Genomic DNA, 25672 nt, shown 5'->3' on the forward strand with positions numbered 1-25672 from the left:
AGATGATGACGTAGAATGTCCAAACCAAAAGTCTTAAGAACATCTCATTCTATTACATTTTGCAGCTGAGGTACTTGAGGATCAGAGACTAAAAGTATTTTGATCAAAGCTACAGACTCAGAAAATGATAGAGAGGAGAATCAGGGTCTGCTCTCTTGGCCACTGCTCTTTTTCATTTACAAATTACCTGTGTTGCTGGGTACATAATTAGATTATTCATAAACTTTAAGTATTATCTCTATTTATCTTCCTCAGTATGTTTAGTTTCCACAATCCTGCATCAGCCCTGTAGCAAGCAGCTATAGCACCCAAACAAGTCTGGGGAACAATAAAAATAAGGACTGAGAAAACATTCTTAGTAACACTTAGGAAACGTTCGATGAGAATCACACAAAACCTTCCAAATATACAACCTAGTGACATAGGCTTCCTAGTTAGCGTTTCAATCACCTCACCCCCTTCTCCCCTATCACCATTTTCCCCCTTAATAAACTAGGTTTTCCAATTAAAGGCCTCAGAGATTAACTTTACAAGCTACTACCTACAGTCTTTATGAATTCATTCCATTCTTACTCGTCTAGTTCCTTATTTTCTTTCTTATTCTCTTCCCTCTTGCCAACCTTTCTTTCTCCTTTGATTTTACCCTTGATATGCTGGGATTCTATCCTCTTTGGCCCAAACCTCTCTTCAGCTACAACTAATTTTCTGCAGTATGTTTAAAACCATATGCTATGTAAGCCAAGACTAGACCTATATGTTCCCGAGCTGCAGCGGGATGATGGTTCCTGAGTTTTCTCCTATTTCTTAGCTCCCATTTCCATCCTTTGGGCTTTTTTTCTAGCCCCAAAGGTGGGGACATTTTTAAAGTTTTCAAATTAATAGTGGTTTCCTGGGATGCCCTAAGCCTCCAGCTAAGTCCTAAGAGATGTTAATTTACGCCTGCCGTTCTCCACGTGGCTTTCTTTTAGGTTATGTTGTCTACACACTTGCTTCTTGAAACTTATTTCATTCGATGTGTTCATTTCAGGACACATTAGTTTAGTGATTCCAACATGCAAATCATTCTACTAAGCGCTGTGTGGTTTAGGACAGGAGAAAGTAATAGTTAAGAACCTTTCCATATACAGTTATTTTCATACGAAGTTCTCTATAAGATAATAACTACAGGGGTAAACACTTTAAGCAACCATTCCATGTAATCCTCGTAACAATATCACAGTATTATCACAATTTGGCTGGCTCACAAAAGGAAGTAATTTGCCCAAGGCTACAAAGTGAGCTGAAATTTGGACTCCGCTCAGCTAGCTGGTCCCCACCTCTCCAAGATGTAAAATCTTTAACGTGCCTTGGCCCAGCTTCTCTTCCCAGCTCTTGTTTTCCAAGGAAGCTTGTTGAAGTTCAACTCCAAGATCTTTTCTAGCATTTAATCTGTCCTACATCTCTTCCTTCTTTGACATCTGTTACAGGCTGAATTGTGTTCCCTCAGAATACACATGTTCAAGTCCTAATCACGTCAAGACCCTATTTGGAAACAGGGCTGTTCTAGATGTAATTTGTTAAGATGAGGTCATACTAGAATAGGGTGGGCCCTTAATTCAAGATAACTAGTAGCCTTAAAAAATGAAAAATTGGGGGAGGCACCCAGGTGGCTCAGTCGGTTAAGCATCTGACTTAATTTCAGTCCAGGTCTTGATCCCAGGGTCGTGAGTTCAAGCCCTGCATTGGGCTCCACACTAGTTATGAAGCCTACTTTGAAAAACAAAAGAAAAATTTGGACACAGACATAGATAAGGAGACCATCACGTGAATACTGGTGTTTCATACTGCCATAGCAGAACACCAAGATTTCTGGCAAGCCTCCAGAACCCAGGAGAAAGGCATGAACAGATTTCCCCTCACAGCTTTAGAAGGAGGCAACCCTGGAGACACCCGATTTCAGACCGCTTGCCTTCAGAACTGTGAGATAATAACTTTCTGTTAAGTCACCCAGCTTTCGATATTTTGTTATGGCAGCTGTAGCAAACTAATACATCTACACCTAGATCAAGAACCTAAATTTCTACTGCTCTCTTTTTCTGCCTTAAACTGCAGTATTCCCTTTCTCCGTCTATCCAACTTTTTAGCATGATGAAGTAGAACCAGTCACATTGTTCCCAACTTGAGAGGTGAAGAGTCATCGCTGAATTCTGTGACCTCTCATCCACATCTGGGCAATCATCTGAATGGATGTAGGGTTGGAAGCATGAGCTTTGAAGCCCACTGGGCTCAAATACCAGCTTCAATATTTACCAGCTGTGTGATCTTCAGCAACTCTCTGAGCTTGCTTTGTTACTTTGTTAACGGGGGCTAAATAGACCACTGCCACATAGGCTCTCAAGGACGATCAAGGGAGAAAATACATGATAATTTAGCACACTACTTGGCATATAGAAAGTGCTAAACAAAATTACTTATTGTTTATTGTTCCTAAAGCAAACTTCAGAATTTAACTTTCATGTGTATTTCAGATGCACACTGGGGTACAGTCTAGAAGTATTATAATCAGTAACTGGCCTTTAGTCTCTATGTAACCATTGTCTTCCAACTGTTGGCAATATCTAAAGTTGAAAGGAGGTAAACTTAAACAAGTGAACTAGGAGAATTTATATTAAAGATTCCTTGAATCACCAGTGTGTCCTTTAAGCTCATTCCTGGGATTAGAAACAGCTATATTACTAGAACTTTAAAAAACAAAAAAAAAATTGTAGCTCTGGTTTTAAGGAGAGAGGTTTATAACTGATAGAAAAGGTATTTATAAGGTGAAATATTAAGGCATAGACCCATGATATTTTAGACTACCAGCTTCTAGAAGACAGAAACCAACAACATAAGCTAAAAGGTACTTGTTTTCCCCCTATGTAAATACATTGTTTGGGAATGATTATTTTCCCCTTTTAAGTATCTTGAGTTTTTACCAAATTCTCACATTCTAAGATTTGTTTTGGGGGCGCCTCTGTGGCTCAGTTGGTTAAGCGTCTGACTTCGGCTCAGGCTCAGGTCATTATCTCACAGTTCATGAGTTCAAACCCCACATCTGGCTCTCTGCTGTCAGTGTGGAGCCCACATCACATCCTCTGTCCCCCCCCCCCCTCGTGCACGTGCGTGCACACTCTCTTTCGAAAATAAACATAAAAAAAAAGATTTAGGGGCGCCTGGGTGGCTTAGTTGGTTGGGCGTGGGATTTTGGCTCAGGTCACAATCTCACAGTTCGTGGGTTCAAGCCCTGCATTGGGCTCTGTGCTGACAGCTCAGAGCCTGGAGCCTGCTTCAGATTCCGTGTCTCTGCCTCTCTCTCTCTCTCTCTGTGCTCCTCCCTCACTCTCTCTGTCTCTCAAAAATGAATAAAAAGTTAAACTTTTTTTTTTTTTTTTCCAATTTGGGTTTTGGGGGGGAGGGGAAGACATCTAATATGAAACCTAATGCTTAGCATATTAACTTTTATTAACTTTAATCACACATTTGCTGAAACTACCGCATTCTCTTTCAAAGATACAAATGCGGTATGATAACTTCCAAAACAGTCAAGGAGACATCTGTGCCTCTGCCCTTACTCTCCATTTCCTTCATCTTCCCTGTTTGGGATGCTTTTAATTGTTCTTGTTGTGTTTTCCCGTTTCAAATGTTGCCACAGCCTTCAATCCTTTGTCTTTCCACATCATCCCCACTCTCTGACCCCCATGCTGCTTTGTACCTTCCCTGTGGCCTTTAGGTATTCTAATCTTCGGTTCAAATCTTAATCCGGCCACAAACATGAGAGTGGCAGGAATAAATCTCATCCTTAAAAATCCTGCAGCTTTTTTTTTTTTTTTTTTTTTTAAGCAAAAGTTAACTAGGTAACTAAATCGCCAACTAAGTGAGCAGCATCCTTTTAGGAGGAGTTATGAGTAGAAAACAGCAGCTCAACACTTTTAAAATGGAAATTTGAAAGCACACACAAAGCCAAAAAGGAACTATATAAATGTATTAAACTTCCAGTCTCTCTCTGTTCTGGTTAACTCTGCCCCGCACCCATGTTACCCATTTTTGTTTTCTTCACAGACTTGGGGAGTCTCACATTATCTGCTCACTGTATCCATGGTGCTGGCACTTATCAAACACCTAATAATTGCTGACAGTGATAGGCAAAAGATAGGATACAAGAGGCAGAGAGGGAAAGATTAAGACCTAAGGTCCCTGGGTGGGGAAAAACACAAGTTTTGGAACAATGCAGAGTGTAGGCCCACAGCGAACCCCCTCAGGCACAAGGGTCCTCTTAAGAATCTAACAGACACTACCCACCCCCCAGATTTCTCTCAGAAATCTGACAAAAGGCCTGACTAAAAAAAGACCACAACACCGTGTGACCCACCAAGAAGGGTATGGCCATAGAGCACCCCTCATACAATGGAAACGAGCCAATCAGGAATGGACAACCCAGCGCCTAGTTATCAAGCCAATATGGGTAGGAGCAGAGAAAGAACCAGGGGGAAGGGAGGGCAACCAGAAGCTCATAAAGCAAGTACCCTTGCCTAGGGTCCTGGGCATTCACTTTCGAATGCCACCTCTCTGAAAGGAGGGCTTCCATACTTTTCTTCCTTTCTTACATTCTAATAAACTTTTGCCTGCTGCTCATTTTATTTTGTTTCCACCTCTTCATTCTTCAAAGCCGCAAGACAATGATGAACCCCGGGTATTGACGTAAAAAAAAATCCTGCAACAACAGGCTTGGGGGCTTATCAGGAGAGGAAGTTCAAAAAAAAAAAAAAGGCAAAAGGACTACTGACTATATGCGGCCGTACTTCATATGTTTGCGTTTTGAAATGGGGACAGGAGAATGACCAATCAATGCAAAATTCAAAATGTTGCTTCCAGTAAAAGTCAGTTTCAGGGATCTCAGATTCCACTCCTAACTCTTCCAGGTCTGTACGGCGAAATTCATGCCGGATTTCTCAAAGACTACGTTCTCTCTTTACTATATCCCGAACCCAGTTCCTGTGTCTGGCGCGTCGTAGGCGTTTTAAATGCACCTAATAAAATGCACCTACTGAATCCCGATCTGCGCGGGTTTACGAATTTCGGGAACAATCTGGCGTTAAAAACAAAACAAAACAATTTTAGAACCAACTGCATTTAGGAACTGTAACCAACCACCTAACCAGAGGTTCCACTTTAGTCACACAACGCCGGTAAAGAATTTGCGGCGTACTTAGCAGTGAAGACGTGCCGGCTTTCGTTTCACAACAAAACACGCACAAAACGACACACTCGCAGACGTCTAGAGTAACTGAGAAGTAATGCGAAAGCGGGCCGTGCAGGAAGGCCCAGTTAATGGGTTCGACAGGAAATTACGAGGTACTGACTTAACGAGGAAGACAAGGAACCAGGGAGCTAAGACCACGCAGACGCGCGCTTGGCCCTTCTCGCGCTCCGTAGAACCCACTCTCTGGGCCTCCGTAGGCCACGCCCCTGGCGAGGAAGGATGATGTGAGGCTGCCCGCGTTGGTGCCTGTTGCTCGTAACAGTGACCGGCAGCGGAGAGTCGGAAGACTAAGAGTAATCTTGCCTCGGATTGGCCTCAATCCGGAAATAGAAATTCTCGAAGCCCGGCACCACCAGAGCCACCTCTTTCGTGAAAGGGAGTGCACATGCGCCTAGGGGGTGGGGGTCCTGGGAAGCCCTTAAATACCGTCATGCGGGCGCGCACGACCTCTTTCCCTGCCGCCGCCGAGTCGCGCGGAGGCGGAGGCTCGGGGTGAGTTGAACGGTACTGGGGTGGTGGTTGTGGTGCTTTTGGCCGGGATTGGGCTTGCGCGGGGTTGTTTGTTCAACTGGTGTCTTAATTTTTTAACCTTTTTTTCTTTCTTTGCATTACAGTGCGGTCAAGATTCGGCTCCATCCGTAACCCACCGCCATGGCCGAGGAAGGGTGAGTCCTGGGTCGGAGCCGTGGGGGCGGGGAAGGGCATGGGCAGCGAGCCTGTTGTCGGGTCTCAGGGTCAGCCGCGGCCTCCTAAGGGCGCCTGCTGTGCCTCGTTTGTGATTTTTGAGTCCCAAGCCGTCCGGTGGTGCGTGGGGAGTTTAGTGATGGTTTTGACTTGCTCCGTTTTCAGCATTGCTGCTGGAGGTGTAATGGACGTTAATACTGCTTTACAAGAGGTGCTGAAGACCGCCCTCATCCACGATGGCCTGGCACGTGGAATTCGCGAAGCTGCCAAAGCCTTAGACAAGTACGTGTATCAGTCTCAATACTGTGGGTTGTTGGAACCGGAACAAAACTGCAGCCAAGGAGAGGAAGCGTGAAGTTCATGGTGTTAGCACAAAAGTTCTGAATGGCATCCGTCCTACAGGAAACCTAGGAAAAGGTATCAGAACTCAGATCTGTGTGGCCCACCTAAAGTATGTGGGTTCGTTTGGAGTGGGGATGAGCGCTTTATTCTTAAAGCAAGACTACAGTGTTTGAATGATGACTTAAGTTGTCGGATACCCCTTCACTCTTTCTGTGAGTGAAACCTAATAGTCTGACAAACCTGTAGGTTGTGGGGCTGATTTCACATTAGGGGGCAGATAGGTATCCTCTAGTGAAACTAGAGGATTTCAAGCTAACGTTGCAGAAGCAACTGGACTTAAAAACGAGTTCAGAAAGTGGTAGCCGTAGAAACCCACGTAAGTACGAAATATTTGTAAAAACACCCGTTTAGGTTTTCAGTTATTTAAGTGGGCAAGACAACTGTGTGTGTTCACTATTGGAGTGGAGCATCCGTGCCCTTTAGGAATTTCTTACAGCCGGGTTATATTTTAAGATCTCTTAGTTCGCCTTGGTGTAGAGTGGCTTCTTGAACCCAGCGAAGTTGCACTCTGCCGGAAGCCCTTCAGGTCCTGGCGTGAAGCCCCTGCGCTGTTTGTACAATGGTAGTGCTGGGCAGTATTAAGTTTTTAGGCCGGTAGCCGGTAACGACTCCGATATCGTAGTTCGTTTCTCATACCGCCTTTTAAACGTGTAAGTGGCTCTCAGGAAAGGATTTTTCTTTGGCCACAGATGGGTAAACCGGTTGTATGTGAAGTTGGTATTTTTAGGGAATCACTGCAGGCCTGGTAGTTCTAAAGACGTGTGAATATATATGTTTTTTGACCGGCTTCTCAAACTGAGGCAGTTATGTTGTTCTCCAGTGGGGGTGCTGCTTGTGTTCCCCCAGTGTAGCCATTGCCAAGATAATTCTCGTAAAGGGTCGGTAGTAGTAGGCTCAGATTCGAGTTGCGGTTTCTGTTGGATTGTGCATTTCAGGCGCCAAGCCCACCTTTGTGTGCTTGCATCCAACTGCGATGAGCCTATGTATGTCAAGTTGGTGGAGGCCCTTTGTGCTGAGCACCAGATCAACCTAATTAAGGTAAGCTGTCCATTTTTTTGAGTTGAGAGATGCTTTAGCGTCGTGAAAATAGAGCCAGTTAGGGTCATGTTTGGGTTAAAGCTATTATACCGGAGCAAGTTCTGTATAAAGATGGGTCATTTCTGATGCTGTGAAAAACATGGCTTAAACTTGGTATTTTGGGCTAGTTTATGGGAATGCTTCATTTGTGCAGAACGAGTTGCTAATTTGGGTATTGGTACAGAAAAAAGTGGCAGTGCTTCTGGGTGATTTTGGTGCTGTACATGATGACAACTGGCTCCCTCTACTGAACTGCTATGAGGAAACTGCCATGTCACCCTATCTGACTACAGCTACCGTCTCTGTTTGACTTACTGTCCTTACAGTATTAATGTCTGCTGATATGGTGATCTTTTTTTTTTTCCCCCTCTTAATTCCGTCCCAATAGGTTGATGACAACAAGAAACTAGGGGAATGGGTCGGCCTCTGTAAAATTGACAGGGAGGGAAAACCCCGTAAAGTGGTTGGTTGCAGTTGTGTGGTGGTTAAGGTAAGTCCGTTTTTATCTCTGGGGTGAAGGTTGTGCTGGGAAACTGCATAATTCTGTACTCAGTTTCAATTGTTAAAGTCCAGAACCTCAACGAAAAAGATGTGTGATTTTCAACATTCGGAGTCCGTTTTCAGCTTTTCAGAAAAGGAAAATAGGCTGTAATGAAGCCGGCCAATGAATCTGCTTAGCTGAATGTGTTTCTGCAGAAATTTAAAAAACGCTGGCAATAGGAGCGCCATGTTACGAGCCTTAAAGACATTGAAGTCATTAAGGTCCCTGAAAATGGCTACAAGAAATTTTAGTGATGGGAAACATTTTCATAAGACACGAACTAGTTTTATAAAGCTTCACCATAACTAATGCTAACAACTTGGTAGAGTTATTAATGCTAGTCAAAAAAATTGCTTTTTATTTTTTAGGACTATGGCAAAGAGTCTCAGGCCAAGGATGTCATCGAGGAATACTTCAAATGCAAGAAATGAACAAATAAACTTGACTCTTGTTCCTCACCTGTTTTTTTTAATTTTTATTTTATTGGGGGCAGTAAAATAAGGGCTCTGTTAGCAAAAGACAAAAGATAATCATTGTAAAATTAGCCAAATTACTAGAAGCAGGTTATTTGTCTCCTGGTGTCTAAATGAAGGCCTACTCCAACCAGTAAGTAACTTCGGTGTTGACAACTGAAAACAGAATGACCTGAGTAAACTTGGCTTTGCAGTGATCAGTTCGTGACAGCCAGGGCTTCTTGGGTGGGTGCACATTCACCACAACTGAGGGTAGAACAGCCTAGGACCTGGAGTAATGGGCTGAGGCTGGTCAAGGGTGGGTGTGTCTTTACAACTTGTGACAGCAGACTGAAGGTCACACTAAAGTATTAAAGCTCAGAAGCGGGATACTCAAGTCACAATCTGTGGGGGGAATTAGTGATGACCCATGTATTTCAATAAGCCTGGAACGAGTTGATTATATTGGTTTGAGCATGAATTACTGAGCTAGGTAGGATTCGTGGAAATGTCATCACAATTTCATGTAAATTGGGGATGCTTTTGAGTTTATCTTGTGTAGTTTCCCAGTATTGCCATGCAGTTATGGGAGCACATGTGAAACAACTGGAGCCAGATGGGTTTGTAAGTTTAGGAGACAAGCAGGGGAGGGCAGAAAATCCCTTGCAGGCTCTGCACTGTTGGGCTCTAAGCCACCCAGCTGCTCCAGGTGTGTTGAATGCTCAGTTGCATGGTGTTCTTCTGCATGTTGGGAATTTACAGGGTTAAGCCCTTGTCTAAGACCTACTTTAGGTTTTATAGCCATCTCGGGTATAGCTGAAGGCTAGTTGTCCTCCATGTGGTATCTACAGTGGTGGAGTGAATGGCCTCAAATGAAATTTGAGCTAATTATAACTCAAAGCATCATGGGTAGTTCGCTTAGATAATGTAGCATGGGGTCAATCTGCTAACATTAAAGCAACCAGACCCAGCTGGTATTTAAGGGGATGGGTTTGTATTTACTTTGAATTCTGGTTTATGCCAACATCTGAAACACTTATTCTGCATCTGGCACTGTTGGAGCTGTTGATGCAGTAGGAAAAACCCTATCTTTCAAATACTAGGTTTGGTGGTTTATGTGAAATGTAGTTAGTGTGAAGGAAAACGGCTGTGAGTATAGAGCTTTGCGTTTTGTTTTTTCGCTGATGCTAATCTGGATATTCCCTCCCACTGACTTGTTAGCATTTTTTTTTTTTTTTTTTTTGCATTACCAGATTTACTGTTCCTTCAGCTGCAAAACATAGTCGAATCTCTTAAGGAATATTCTACCCTTGATCCTACATCTTCCTCTAAGTACTACCTTAGTATGGCACTTCTTCAAAATCCTACTAGAGATGGTTTCCATCCTCTTTTTCTACTTCATTGTTCTCTTCTTTTGTCTTCTGTCCTCAGGTAAAATGTCAGTGTAGTCACCAAGACCTCTTTCTGGTCAAATCCAGTAGCTTCACAGCCGCCTTCTTTACCTCTTGGTGGCATTTTCTAGAATAATTTTGTCTGTACTTTAACTTTGGCCAGATTCAGTCCTCAGCCCCTTTTGCTGCTTTGTAACAGAATTTTGCTGTGGTCCTGTTTACTTCTGTGCAGCCTTTGTGGCCTGGGACATCCTACTCCTGTAGCTTCTACTCTAGATTTCCTTTCCTTTCCAATTTGAGTTCTCTGTTTCATTTTTGATTCACTCTAGATAAATGGTGTGCACTAGGGGGTATCCCGTGAACACCCATTTGTAGCTCAAGTATTGTATGCCTCAAAGTGAACATCTTCAAATGTTTCCGGTTAGAATGTAGCATTCTTGAGTATCTAGTGTGTATCAAGCGCTGCACCAAGCGTTGACCTCTACTTTGTACCAGCTTAAGGCGGAGGCCTGGGGCATCCTCAGCTCCAGCCTTGACCTTGTATAGCTGTGGCAGACTCTTCAAGGGATTGTGGTGGCCCCTCAGCTAACTGCTGTGAGTCACGGCTCCATTCAGTCAGTCCACACGGCTCTTTGTAATTCATCTGTGAGCTCATTCTGCCTCAAGTGCAGTTTTCTCTACCTGGCAGTCTTCTCATCCTTCAAAACCCAGTTTAAACCCAACAGTTGGGATTTGTCTGTAGCTTCTGTGGGGTTCGCAAGGGAGCTCAACCGTGGTGAGGTGCCAGGGTAGAAGCAGATGTCTTGTCTTCATTTTTCACTGGGGAAAAGGGTAGTTTTGTGAAACCAGTTGCTATGTGCACTTAATCTTGAGGATTAACCTCATGGACCCAAACAGATCCCTGAGCTAAGCACTTTATACTGTCTTCTTGCCCTCATGGTCAGTGACACTCATTCCTGTTCACTTTGGCAATAAGAAACCTCCAAGCCGAATATTCCATTTTCTTTGTCCTTAGCTTAGTTTTTATTTTTGCTTGGTCCTGATTTTATTAAAACTTCTATTACATGTATTCTTGGTAAGCTTTTAAATGCTTTTAAAAAATGAACCAGGACATCACAGAGGAATTGTAAAAGCCGAATTAAGTTGGGATGTGTTAAAAACAGGAATTTGTTCATTTTCAGCTGGATCGTAGAGGCAATGGAACCATTATTTGGGCAGAGGTGTTACAAGTCCTAAAAAAGTGGAAATACCATTTAGGGCTGATGTAGTCCTTAAGTTGGCGGTAATTTTTTTTTTTTTTTTTCCTTTTTAGGTAAGTATACAGAGTTAGGTTCAAGGGATATGTTAAGCACAAGCAAGCTTTTAGTTTCTCTTCCTGTGCTCCTGAGACCCTTGGAAGGAGGAGGTGAGGCTATTTAGCCAAGGAGAGGAAACGAGCACAGCTTTCAACGCTCCAGACTGAATATAGGACAGGCTGAGAAGGATAAGACATTGTCTTCCCCGCCAGGGTCCTCAGCTCCATCCACAAGCCAGAAGAGAACTTCCTAGTAGTAAGTTCCAGCAAGAGCAATGGGGGCACGATGGCTGGGCTAAGGAGGTGTCCAACGCCGAGGCCATCAGACTCTCATCTTCCTGTATGGAACCTGTTGAGTGAAGCCTGACTCCCTATTGGGGGCAGAGGGGTCTCACTTCTTTCAGAGGGTGATGTGGTGTTTGGGACTTTGGCCACATATTAATGCATCAGAGTGTTCAGAGGGATTCAGACTGGTGCTTGCTCCCCAGGCAAAAATAATTGAGTCCTTTTTAAAAAAACATGGTTTATTCTTCAAGTAGCATAAACACACCTAAATTCAAACTACTTTATCCCAAGCAAGGTGTTGAAGCCAGCCTTTTATCTAAAACCTGCACAATCTAACTGAAGTCTGCTGCTTGAACTTGCAGTACAATCTGGCTTTTCCTTGGAAACTTTCAAAAATGAGGGAGCAGGGGGTGCTTGAGGATTCTATATCTACCCAAAAAGGGCAATCTTCTCAATTCCCTCCTGGTTTGCACAAAGCATGTGTTAAGAGTATTCCTCTGCTTTTCTTTGGCTCCGTGGTCACTGACCATCATCCTCACATTCCTAATTTGATTTCTATGGCAAACTGGCTTTGTTTGGGAAAGTGCCAGAGAGGAGACAGAAGTACTTTTATAGGTAGAAACTCAATCTCTTTCAGATCTCTATGAACTCAACTAGATTGTGAAATGTGCAAAGGTAGAGGCACTGGTGATCATCCTGTGACCCTGCCAACCCAAGAGGTCCCATCAACTCTTCGGGTTTTTGATGATAAAGGGAGAGAAAAAATGTAAACGTCAATTCAGAATGCCCTTAGTAATGGACACACATTTATTGGCCACTTACAAAGGAACGAGTGATTATAGCTATTAGTATATTTACCACAGGACTATTGGAAATACTTTTGTGGGTTGAACTAGGGGAATGATTAAGTAAAATGTGTCTCAATTACATAACGGGATATGATGATGCCACAAAAATGGACAGTACAGAAGGACATTTGTTACTATATTTTAAAGCAATATTAAAAGTGTATGATAGGGCCACATTTTGTAAAAAAAATAAAGGAGTATATAAATACACATCGAGATTTTAGTGGTTGTTTCTTACAAGGTGGGTATGTGGGCTTTTTGCTTATTTTTTTTTTTCATTCGACATATGTTGCTTTTGTAGTAAGAAAACATATTTAAAGAAAGGAAATGATGGTATAGGGCTCTCTCAGGGTTAACATTAAGTATCACAAATACAAAAGTTTTTTAAAATATTAATGTTCTGTGAACAAGTGCCTTTATTGACTCGTCTAGTAAAATAGTTGGGTAAAGCACAAAAAAGGCTGACCTCAGATTTAACCAGCAGAGGGCAGTAAGAAGCTGGCGCCTGGTGAGGGACGGATGGGGGAACAAGCCCGATAGGCACTAACCAGCGTGCTTGCTTCGGCAGCACACTGACTGAAGTTGGAACAACCCAGAGACGAGCGCTGACCCCTGTACGGGGATGACACATCAGTTGGGGAAGCGGCGCTAAGTACAGCAGGCTCCTCATAGGAGAAGGTTCTTCTCCCACTCTTGGAAGATCAGTGGGCTTTAATTTACTACTGGCTGCATTTGCTCTTTGCCTTGCTATTGCAGAATCCACAGCCCCTAGCAGGGAGGTCATGATGTGCCGGCAGGCTGTCAGGAGAGGCGACCGTGGTTATTTTATGTACAACCGAGAAACGGAAACTCTTGCCACCGTTCCCAGAGGAAAAGGTTTGGGTCCATAATTGTATGCTTTTGTTAGACTCCTTTCTCTTCCACTACACTGAGCTTTGTGGAGAGCTGCCTGTCCCAGAGCGGGCCTGTTTCAGTTTTTGGAAAAGGCATCGTTTGGAGAGTATCAGGGCAGCGGAGGTATTTTGGAGATTACAGAACACAGAGTCACTCCGTAGAAGCATTGACTTTGTTCCGCGCTGTATCGCTGGGACCTTGCTTGCTCTGGTAGGCCCTCCAATATTTTTTGTTGGATGAACAGATTTGACCTTTCAATCTACTTAGCGAGGGACGTAGGTAGGTAGGTAGTGGGGTTTCTTCTCAAGGCTTACACTCCCCAGCCTCTTTTGACACATGAATTTCTCATGTTCCTTTTTTTCTAGCAACAGTAGTCAATCTCTCAAGCGGGGCCTCTTTTAGACTAGAACGGTGCCAAGCTGTCTCAGCCTGCCTTCGCTCCAGCTCCACTCTAGGGAGCAGGGCAGAGAAATGTATCCTATCACAATATGGGGTACAGAGCTCTAAGAGTCTGAGAAATCACTTTAAAAGCCACTTTGAGACCTGGGAACAGTAAAAAGCATGTGAGTTCGGTGAAACTATTTTTACATTGCAATGATTTCTTTTTGAAGCCTATTTATTAAGACACATGCCAACAGCACGGTATTGTACAGGCGATGTGAACGAAACCTTACACAAATGTAGTATTTGTCTTTTTATTTTCCCTTCTCTCAACTCAGCTGCCCCCGACTAAAATTTACAAATGGATATAAAAATCCTGTTTGTACCTGGTTGGCTTGTTAGAGAAACACTGAGTGAAAGGCCTGTGACATTTCATAGCACTGCCACCAGATTAACAGGAGCAAAATGCACGTAAAGAAAGAAATAGCTATGGGATTCATAAGGGGGAAATAAAATATTAACATACAAGAGGCTACAAATTAAAAGCCCTGTCTTCGCTTTCGGATCCGATGCTCGGATGTACTCGGTGAGTTGCAGGGGTCAGCAGATGTTCTGCTAGGTGGGCGCAGGTTGTGAGTCGCTGGGAGGTGCTTCCCCACACGTGGATTATAAAATGATGCAGTTATGCCAGTATTTCAGAAGGGAGTCCCCATGTCATTTTTAAGAAGAAGTTAGAACCTTCCCTACTCTGACCCACAAGCTGCATTTCGGAAGGCAGCAATGCTCACTGCACCACCAGCACCACGCCACGAGCTGAATTCGGGAATCATCCCGTCCGAAATCTCATATTCTAAATTTCCGTCCTATAAAGAATCTGGAAATTTTACTCTAAAACATGAAAATGATAGCACACATCATGTGGGCCATGCTGAAGGGCAGGCAGAGGATTCAGAACTTTGTCTGGAGAGCGATCGAGGTTTATTAAAGCTTGCAGGTTTTTAAGTAGCTGTGATCAAGGCATAAAACTCACACTTGTTATGACCTTGATTGTTGCCTACGGTTGTCACGTGAAGCGCGCCTCCTTCAAAGCATTCCAGGTAGCATGGCGGCCATCTGGAGGGCTGTTGGCAATAGAGTGCAGGACAGATGTAGGTTTGGCTAACATTCAGTTACAGTTTGCAACTATCGGGTTGGGTGGCAGTAAAAATAAAACAGGTAAGAAACGAGCTGGTCTTCAAAGAGGCTTCTCTGTTTTAGTAACACCGCTCACTGCGTTTCCCCTGTCGTAGCTTGAGAACAACGGGCAGGGGTTCCTGTCATGAAGCAGAAACCGGCCCGAACAAGGACACCCAGTACTTTCTCGCATAAGGACAACTTGAAAGGAGGTGTTCGGTTTATTTGTGGCAAGTGAAGGTGACGTTGTGAAAGCAAGCTGTATTTCGGTGGGGGTGGGGTGCGAGTAGAGAAGAAGAAAGAGGAAGGTGCGGGGTGGGGGGGGGTGGGAACAGGGGAAAAGAGACAGAAGAAAAGAGGAGAAAGAGGTGTAGGGGCCAGGGGCAGACTGCCTCAAGATGGAACACTTTGGCATGAAGATTATTTTGAGTTAAAGGCCATCAAAACCTAGTAGATTCAGGGAAAAGCTCTTTACCTCCCCAACAACTGTCTAAACGGATGGAGGTCTTGCTTGGTCCAGAAGGAGAGCTGTCACCACAGAGAACTACATTATGTGATAAGAACTAGGTACGATAAACAGGGAGGAAACTGGCAAGGCCTGTTTGATCAAAGTCCTTCGTGTCCCATTGTTTCCGAGCGGCCCAACAAACAGTCGTTTACCAAACATTTAGTCTTTTTCATCTTCCTGTGCATTTCATTTCTTCCCTTTGGAGTCCCGGGCCCCTACCCCCTTCTCTTTAGTTCAGGATGACATATACCCCTCATTTTGCCTGTGTTTTGAATTTCCATGTCTGTATGGATTTCCTGTACATAAGAAATTAAATTTGATTTTCTCTTGTTAACCTGTCTTTGGCTAATTTGATTCTTGGTCCAGCCAAAAGGACGTTGATGGGCAGAAGAAATTCTTCCTCCCAGACAGAGGGAAGGAAGAAAGTAGAGAGAGGGAGGAGAAAAGGAAGAAGGAAGAGGAGGAGGAGGAGAACAAGAAGCAGGAGGAGGGGAGAAAGGAAGAAGGAGAGGGAGGGAGGAGTGGGAGAGAAATGCATGTTCATGTTGTTATATCGTAGTAGGAAGAATTTATAAATTTTTTTTTTTTTTTTAATTTTACTTCTGAGAGAGAGAGACAGAGCGTGAGCAGGGGAGGAGCAGAGAGAGAGGGAGACACAGAATCTGAAGCAGGCTCCAGGCTCTGAGCTGTTAGCCCAGAGCCCGATGCAGGGCTCAAACTCACGAACCGTGAGATCATGACCCGAGTGGAAGTCGGACGCTTAACCGACTGAGCCACCCAGGCGCCCCTGGCAAGAATTTATTAGTTTACTCCACACGTTATTTTCTTCAGTGACAAAAATGAGAAAATGTCGACATTCGCCTTTGATTTTGGAAGGTCAGCAATCACTTAACGTTGTAAGTCATTAGTTGAAAATACGTATACATGAGCTGAATATCAGCTGACCAGTCCCACTCGCATTGCATTGGCTAGAGGTCCAGTACTTGTCTTTCCTGGTGATCACAGTCTCAACTTCAGTGGTCTTTTATTGAAATGGAAGTGCTCGCAATCATTGCCGGTCCCCACCCTTGTACTTGTGTGCTAAAAATTCTTCTCAGCAAAATAAAACATTATAGCCTACCTATATGGTTAACTCCATCTTCCTTGTAAGGCAAATTTGGAAATTAACTGCCAGTTTGGATGAGTGATACAAACCCTTACTTAAGGAGAAAATACATTTAATAATATTTATATTACTTTATTTAAACCGGAACACAAATAACCAAGCACAGTCTTCCCAACACACAAATAATATAGAACAAAAACAAACCCCATATGTAGAGTTGAGTGGGCGAGCATGTAAATTGTTCCTTTCAGCCTTTAATTCTGATTCTTTGTTGGCTTGATGCCTTGATGAGAGTTCAACTGTGCAGAGAAAGAATAGACCTTTCTTTTATTCTATCATTTTGTCATCTTAGGCAATCCGCAAATTGCTGCGTGTCTGATTTGAGTCCTTTGAAGAGAGACTACCAGGAAGGGGTTCTTACATAATTCTGGGCTCTATTTAAGAATAATCATTTAGTGCAAAAAAAAAAAAAAAAAAAAGTGTATTTCTATCATACTTATCATGATCACCTCCCAAAGTTAGGTTATTGCTAAATGGTACAGAATTTAGGGAATTTTAGTATTTTATATAATGACACAAGTGCCTTCTTTAATATTGCCATCTAAAGTAATCATAATGGCAATTGTGGTAAATTGTTTTCTCACGGTAGCTACCTTGCCTCTATTACCATTACTGGTTGTGTTATTTTATTGAGGTAACTCTGTGGGCTGACTAAAATGTGACCTTGCTATTTTCTTCCTATATTTCTGGAGAAGATGCTTTCTCTTGCCCAGAGAGAATTAGGTCTGGAGTTTAGGCCTGAAGTGGCTACATTTTCCCATGGCAGACTCCACTTTGCAGTTAGAATCTGAATTTTTCCGATGGAAGGACCTGAGAAACGTTTTTGTTTGTTTGTTTGTTTGTTTGTTTGATTCCTTCCTTTTCCAGCTGAGAAGACACAGTCCCAAATCCCAGGGCATGCCCCAAGAAGCCTTTGGATATGTGAATAAACTAAGAGATTACAGGATTTGTCACTTTGTTGAAGATGAAACTGTTCTGTACTTAATATGTAGAGGGATTATATTTGTAAATTGCTATGTGTAAGTGAAAAATATCAGTGATGAGAACCGCAAATATACTATAAGTCCATAAACACATTTTACTGCCTGAAAAATAAGTTAATGATGGCAATTTAGTTGGCTCCCGCAAGAGGAACGTACAGATGTGGAAGATTGTTTATACAAAACTAAAATGTGCATGCATAATCTTCCACAGGCCATCCCTTTACAATGCTCTGCACTTGGAGTTTGGCTGTGCGGTATTTTTCTGACCTGCACTCGTTCCATATTATCCAGGCCAACAACGATACAGAGTAGTGAAGGTTCCCAAACTAGAGATCTACAGTAGACACCCTTGTTGGGCCCTCGATATACAGGTGAACTAACCGATTCAAAGACGTGTCTTTAAAAAAAAAAAAAAAAAAAAAAAAAGGAAGATAAGGGGAGATATTTGTCCAGAAAACAGTGATTTGAAGAAACCTTGTCTCAAAGTGACTAATGACGATGCCTTTTACAAATGGTTTCAGCTAGCTGCTTTATCTTGCCATTAAATAAAGTAAATAAATTTGCCTCACTTTTCAGAAGCGGTTATAAATGACTTTAAAGGAGGAAGGAGCATTACCATCTATAACCGATTGGTAGGAGACGTGGACTTTTTCTTTTAAAAATGGTTCTGGATTAGATATCCAGTCTTCAATATACTGTTGGCAGATGTTGCTAATGTCTGTCAAGAAGAGCCTACCTCTTAATGATCTCTTTGAGTTACAAGCGTGAGATGTGGATTCTTACCCTAGGCCAGAATGCAGTTCCCATCCACACAAATCTGAGGAGACAATTGCATTCAAACATCAGTGTTCGTGGTTTGTGAGCAAAAATAAATAAATAAATAAACAACTTTTGACAATGTGGAACTCTCTGGTGAGTATGCTTTTAGATCCTAAAAGTTAACGTTGAATAGAAACTTTTGAAACGTTTATTTGCTCACTTGTCTCTGTACCTTGGTAAAATTCCACAATAAAACTGTAATTTTTGTCACCATTGAACTTGCCTTCCACCAGCTCTCTGCCCGGTGAGTGTTTCTAAATTCGGAATCGTCGAAGAGAAATCAATTTCTTGAAAACACTTTCGCTACCATTAAAATTCAACACATACAATTGTTATTTTTAAAGTTTTAAAATGCTTTGTTTATGTTTCGTTTGAAAAGAAAATAAGTAATTGATAATGGAAGCATTATTTAGAAAAATCAGAACTACCACCTTAACGTCTCGATAAACACTCCCAAACTCCTACAGTAGCTTCTCTCCAAAGCATATCTAATTTAAAACAAAATTATTGTGGCGTTGCCATTTTGAATAAAATTGGCCTTAATCTACTGGATGAGCAAAGTTAGGAGAGAGCCAGCATTCTCTAGTTGGTCGTTTTTATCCATTCCATTCCTTTGTGTTCCTTTGGAGGGTGATTTCGTTACATTCTGTGCCATGAACAGAAGATGGCAGCATTACTTCAGACGTTCTGGAAAAGGCGGCTGCTAATCCCTTCTGAAAAGAGAAGGTTGGGAGCCGAAGGAGAGTAGAGTTAGAGTAGCAGGTGCTACCGTGTGTCTATCAAGCAGGATACACAGGAAACAAATGTGAAATAAAACTGTTTAATGCCTCTGAATGCTGCAGATTTTTACGCATATTTTCCAGTGTGGTAGTCCCTTCCTTTGTAAAAATGAAATGGGTCAGATGTTGAGATTTTTATGGGATTTAGGAAGCTGTACATGCCTAACAAAGAACTTGGCCCTACAGCTGTGGGATTTTCAATCTCTGTTTTTTGTTTTTTTTTTTTTATGGAGAAGTAATTTTCTAAGAACACTAAACACGTATCTGCTTTCTTTCTTCTCAAATTTCTAAACAGACTTTAATAATAAAGAACAAGGAACCTGGATTTCAGATCAATAAAAATGCATATATGCACCAACACTAGAAGTACTACTAACTGCTTTGTTAAATGTTAATGTGGGAGAAAGTGATTAGATTAGTAAATCCGCGGGCCTCCACGTCTTTGAACCTCTGCTTCTTTTCAGTATTGTTTGGTACCTTTCTTGGCGGAGGCAATTTCAAGGAATACAAACATGTAACGTGCAACCTGGATATATTTTGCTGCAATCCTGAAAAAGATACATATCCGTAAATCAATCTACATGCACTCTATGTGTGATGAACTTGGCAGAGTCTTTCTCAGCTTCCTTTGGGAATTTTAACCAGCTATTAGAAGAGTACCTGGAGAATCAAAATTTATTGGCTTTACAAAAAAAAAAAAAAAAAGAGGAGAAAACAAAGACCTAAATAGAGAAGGGTTTTTTTTTGCTACTTATGGTAGGTCTTTACCCTGGTTAAGAAAGAAAAGATTCCAAGGATTGTTTTATTGTATTTTATTATTATATTTTAATGTTTGTTTCTTTTGAGAGAGAGAGGGAGACAATGTGACCAGGGAAAGCGCAGAGAGAGAGGGAGAGGGAGAATCCCAAGCGGCACAGAAGCAGACACCAGGCTTTAACCTTGAGATCGTGACCTGAGCTGAAATCAAGAGTTGGATGCTTAACTGATGAGCCACCCAGGAGCCCCTCCAAGAATTAATTTAAACTGGAGAATTGCATTCCAGCCTTTACCTTCATTTTAAAATTCTACATATTTAGATGTCTTATTTAAAACATTTTAAAAAACTCTACCTTTAAATATGGATTTCTATTTCTCATTTTCATAAACCTATGAGCTTTGATTTCCTCATGTCTTCATAGAGTCTGCTTCGTAGAATTATGCTTGTTTTTTGTTTTGCTTTGGTTTCTTTTTTGTTTTTTGTTTTTTGGTTTTTTTTGTGTGTTTGTTTTATTTTTAGAAAGCAAGCCTCCCACAATGGCATCAATTTGACTTCTGTGTACTAAACAGAACGTTTTATTAATAAGCCAACTCTTTTTCCATTAAAATCCAGGGTTAACAAATACATAAATATAGCTTTTATGGGTTGACCAGAGATTCAAAGGTGAACTTGAAATTTAGTCCACGACTTGGCAGCTTATATCACTGACAGGGTTACTATATCAGAAATAATGGCTTGAGCGTGAGTCTGAATAAATGAAAACCATAGATGTTTAATCATAACTCAGTAAGAGCTTTATCCTAGCCTCCATATGTAGTAGGAAGGGAATATCTAATCTTAAAACCTGTTCCACCTTTCTTTTTCAATGTGCTTTCTTTCACATTGTAAAGAAAGGGACTGCTAGTTTTCATCCCTTTTGACATACTAAGGACTTTAAAATGAGATTTGACAGAGGTTTTTGGTAGGTTTGGAGGACCAACCAGTGGGCATCAGATTTGTTAGTAGAAGTTGTGGTGTTCATAATCAAGTCATTTGGAAAGTGATAAGCCAAGCAAACACAATGGCTTCCAGTGTGTGTGCACATGGGCACACACGTGTACTGGTTGTTTCAGCCCACAGTGACTTGGGTATGAATCCTGGCTTTGCCAATTAGTGACCGTAGGACCTTACAGAAGTCATTTAGGTTCTATAAACCCCAATCCTTTTTCTCTAAAATAGGAATACTAATAATATCTTATAGCTTTTTTTTTTAAATGAAGATTAATTAAAACGGTATGTGTCAACTGCTTAGCCCAGTGTTCAGAACATAAATGGTGGTGGTTATTATTATGATGATACAGAATTATCACAGCAGATTTAAATAAATATACGTGTATATAAAATACAATTAGATCACTTTTGTCTTTGCAAAGCCCCAGGCTATATCAAGATAGTTTTAAAATCTGTTAAAAACTTGGATATCCCTTAAGGAATAGGTTTATACCTTTTAGTTACATAGTGCTTGAAACAATATATTTGTGTAACCTTCTCAGAAAAGTTTTATAAATAGCTTTCGAAGGCCATGAACTTTATTAGGGTCCCGGTCCTAAGGGGTTCATAGAAGCTGGTCTGAAGATTATTTAGAAAGATTATAGAAAACTGTTCTGCCCAGTGGGAGTTTATGTCTGTTCAGATTCCTGCTCTTGACTTCAGCCCTCAACTCTGGCTTTGTGCTTCTGTAGATAGTATGCGTGTTAAGAGCATTGGCTGTGGCTGTGTGGAGACATTTCTCTGAACGGCGTTTCTCAAACGGGACATCCATTCTTGCACACTACTTGCATACTGGATGTTTAACACAATGTCTTACTTTTTATTTGTGTAGAATTTTTTTTTTTGTTTCCTAGGGAACAAAACAAATTTAAATATTTCCAAAATCTAAGCCTTCTGCCTTGAATGCTCCTTGATTGTTGGGTCTGTTGTGCTTTTTTGTTGTTGTTGTTGTTGTTGTTGTTGTTGTTGTGTTTTCTTTCAATGACAGTTTAGGTCTTTGAACAATGAGGTCAGATAATCTTATCCCTGATTCTGCATGTTTCTCTCCCTGCACTTTCTTACCTGCTCTAAACCCTCATTTGCACACCCACGCTAGCTTAGAGATTGCATCCTTGATTAAGACTCTCTTGAAGGTAGGAGGCATTCTTCTATGCGTTCCCCGATGCCTAATGTGATGGTTTATTTAAAAGGTATTTAAGAAATGAGAACATGAATATGAACTGTGGTCATATTTTGTGTATTGGGGATACAAACACTGCCAAATATGATTAGGATAATATGGAGGTTCTTCATTATGGAAAGATGACAGTTGAATTCTGACTGGGGTCATGTGTGGTGCAGACTGAGCAAACACACTCTTTTCACCATTATAATTTAGGCTAATCTATGAAAGAATTACACAGAAAGCTACTTTGCATATTGAGGAGATACCATGTTACTCTAAGGGTGATAGAGGCCAAAAAGAGTAAGTTTGAATAAGTGTAGAGGCAAAATGTAAAACGAATAGTGAAAGGAAGCCACAAGTTTTGAGTAAATCCCTAAACATTAGAATTAATGTGAGCTGTCGCCATCTTGTTTCTGCCAAGATTGAGCAGTTCTATTGAACAGGCAGAGCCCAGCCTTGGACAGCAGGGCAGTTCTTATGCTCTCGGGGGCCAAAAAGAATGGAAGGTATCACCGTTACAATTTTATAATTATTTTGTCCTTGTCCCCAGCACCCTTCATCATCCTCACATAGCAAAACCACAACCTTGGCTATTACAATACTGTTAATACAATACTGGTTAATACTATACGAGTGAACCTATTCCGTCCCTACGCCCACACAGCTGGACACCATTGCAGAAAAAGCATGCAACCAAATCAACTGGGTTCATGTTGCAGACTGGAGGTTAGAAATTGTGGTGGCAAGTTGATGTTCCTCCCTGATTATTTTTGTTTCTCTCATTGAAACAAGGAAGCAAGGTCACCAGCCAGAATCAAGATGAGGGAGGAGGTGATGGAAATTTGAGGTGACAGGAGACATCAGGAGAGAGACAGAGTGAATGGGCAAAGTATATGTTCCTACATCCTTTTGTAGCTACTGTCCCCATTTCTCAATTCCCATTTATAGCAAAACTATCCAAAAGAGTTGTCTGTACTCCCTGTTTTCAGTTCTCCTTCCAGGTCATCTCAAAACCACTCCAATCAGTATTCATTCAAAATTCCCCTGAAACTTCTCTTCCCAGGGTCACCAGTGAATTATGTTATTAAATTTCATGTTCAATTCTCAATCCTTACCTTTCTTGACTTCTTGGTAGCACTTGAGAGTTGATCACTGTCTCTTCTGTGAAACACTTCCTTTACTTGTTTTTTGTTTTTGATTGCTTCCTTGACTCCTCCTTCTTGGTCCATATTACCAGTTCATTGTTCTGTCTCTGACCTAAATATTGGAGAAAGCAGGTTTCATTTCCTGGATCTCTTCTCTATTCACACCCAGTCTCTTGGTGGTCTCATCCATAGTTTTGTGGATGGCTTCTAAATTTATCTCTCTCTCTCTTTTTTTTTTTTGGAGAGAGAGAGAGAGAGAATGAGTGGGGGAGAGGGGCAAAGGGAGAGAGAGAGAGAGAGAGAGAGAGAGAGAGAGAATCTCAAGCAGGATCCATGCTCAGTGCAGATCCCAACTCAAGGCTCAATGCCATGGCCTTGGGATCATGACCTGAGCCAAAATCGAGAGTTGGATGTTCAACTGACTGAGCCTCCCAGGCTCCCCTAAATCTACATCTTTTTAATAGAACTTTCCTCTGAACTCCAAATAGCATATACCCAACAGCTCACTTAACATCTCCACTTGGATGTCTAAAAGGCTTCTCAACCAAGCTTCTCATCTTTCCTCCAAAAACTCCCTCCATTCCCGATTCCTCCCCATTGTGGTTAATCACAACTCTATCCTCTTAATGGCTCAAGTCAAAAACGTGGGAGTCATCCTTGCCTTCTCTCTTTTATACTCCACTTTCAATTCTGTCAGCAAATCCTGTTGTTTTTAACTTCAAGATATAGTCAACATGAGGTAATCTCTTACGACCTTCATTGCTTTCATTCTGGTACAAGTCAGTATTATGTCCCACCTGGATAGCTGCAGGAGTCTTCTAATCAGGGTCCCTGCTTCCACCCTTGACCCCAACAGTCTATTCTCCCCAGTAGCAGCTGCAGCGAGCCTTTGAAAACTTACATTAGATCATTTCCCTTCTCTGCTTGAATTCCCTTGTGGATTTTCATCTCACTCAGAGTAAAAGACAGTCCTTACAATACCTACAAGGCCCTACATTGTCTGATTCTGCTTTCTCTATGATCTTTCTCTATTTTCTCATTGACTTCACTTTAGCCACACTAAGGAGAGGCACCAGCAGGGTGGGAAGGGGATGAGGCTGGGGTGTTTAAACTGGGGCTTCTTGGTGGTTCACCCCACCCCTATAGGGCAATAGCGTTGTCCCAACTCTCTCCAGGGGTAGTGACAGCTTTCTGGTCTTACTTGTCCTAGGATCCTATATCACTCCTTACTGTTTCCCCAAATGTGCTTACTCTTTTTTATAAATAATCTCTTTATTAAGCTATTCTCACTTAGACTATCTGAGTATGCCATTTATTTCCCACTGGGACCCGGACCGATACAAGGACACAGGATATTCTAACAGTAATTTTAAGGAGCTAAAGAAGACAAGGGGGATTATAGACCATTCTGTGGAATTTGTGCAGAGACCCAAAGACATGTGAGGGGATGGAGGTTCAGTGTAAAACACCCAACAGAGAACACTTTCACTCACTGAAATTAGACATCTGCAAATAGGGAATAAAGCAGCCTGAGGTCAAATGGCCAAGTCCATGATGATCATCACAAAGATAGAAAAATGAATTAGGATACATTCTGAAGAAGCTAACAGACCGGTGATGCCCTTTCCTCAGTATTACGCTCTAGCCAAGCAGAGGTTCACAGAAAGGTGATGATACTTGCTCACTTTTTCTGTTTCCTTGTCATCTACACCCTCTAACCTTGATATCCCTTTGTTGTTACATGTATTTAACATGTCCTGTGATTCTTGTGTGATACTGATTTGTAAAATAAAAGGCCATCACCAGTTTACCTGTGTCAAAATAGCTCTAAAGGGACAGATATCTGTGGAGGATAAGTGAGAGGGCACTTAGGTGGCCAGAGGAACCCAAAATAAAGAGAAGGATGAAAATAAACATGAGACGGTGCAGTTTGGGAAGCAATTTATATACCAATGTGACCGTGGTAGAGAGACTTTCAGGAGAAAATCTGACATTCATCTATCTTGGGGACAACAGTGACTGGGCGCTCAGGAGATCAAAAGGCATAATGTTTCCTATGTGCGTTCATTGATCTTCAGTTGTATTTGTGAGTATGCACAGTGCTCGTAAAGTGAATATAAAGAACAGATTATTATTTTTTTACTATTAGCTTAACTCAGTGCAGCACCTAACAGAGGGCTTTGTATATTGAAAATGCAAGGATTAGTTGACTGAATAAGTAAATATCGATCTACTGAAAAATGGGCACAAACCACTGGCATATTAATAAATCAACACTTCTCTTTTTAGTGTAATGTTTGGTCATTTAGCTGATTGTTGTTTTGTTTGGGATTAACTGACTATGGCCAATTAATAGTCAGTTATCAAACTTATCAAAGAAATACAGTGAGTGTCTGTTTACTTGGCTAAAAGCTTAATTGCTGTGATTTCAAACATCTTTTAGATCTCTGCCTAAAGGAGTTAATTCTTTAATCTATTAATCTATTATCTATTAATATTATCTATTAATTATTTAATCATTAATATACAGCCATTGTGACTTGTGTGTATGAGTATGGAAACTAAATGTCCATGTTGTCAAGTTACTATTTATTTCTAGTTTGAATCCTGAGTTTCCTTGGC

The 25672-nt window shown here is 41.6% G+C and overlaps 1 protein-coding gene and 3 non-coding genes across 4 annotated transcripts; all 4 read left to right on the plus strand.

The window, feature by feature from the left end:
• Positions 1 to 5667: 5667 nt before the first annotated feature.
• Positions 5668 to 8440, plus strand: RPS12 (ribosomal protein S12). Its single transcript, XM_042939861.1, has 6 exons — positions 5668 to 5770; positions 5893 to 5943; positions 6128 to 6244; positions 7300 to 7402; positions 7830 to 7931; positions 8351 to 8440. The coding sequence occupies exons 2-6, from the start codon at positions 5930 to 5932 to the stop codon at positions 8411 to 8413; spliced, it is 399 nt and encodes a 132-aa protein (XP_042795795.1). The 5' UTR covers positions 5668 to 5770; positions 5893 to 5929; the 3' UTR covers positions 8414 to 8440.
• Positions 6472 to 6544, plus strand: LOC122220857. The gene has a single exon (XR_006203024.1). It is a non-coding gene; the product is annotated as a small nucleolar RNA SNORD101 (small nucleolar RNA).
• LOC122220874 lies at positions 7659 to 7735 on the plus strand. The gene has a single exon (XR_006203040.1). It is a non-coding gene; the product is annotated as a small nucleolar RNA SNORD100 (small nucleolar RNA).
• Positions 8096 to 8225, plus strand: LOC122220869. Its single transcript, XR_006203035.1, has one exon. It is a non-coding gene; the product is annotated as a small nucleolar RNA SNORA33 (small nucleolar RNA).
• Positions 8441 to 25672: the final 17232 nt, after the last annotated feature.

The sequence above is a fragment of the Panthera leo genome, chromosome B2, assembly GCF_018350215.1.
Source record: "Panthera leo isolate Ple1 chromosome B2, P.leo_Ple1_pat1.1, whole genome shotgun sequence".
In the NCBI taxonomy this organism is placed as follows: domain Eukaryota; kingdom Metazoa; phylum Chordata; class Mammalia; order Carnivora; family Felidae; genus Panthera; species Panthera leo.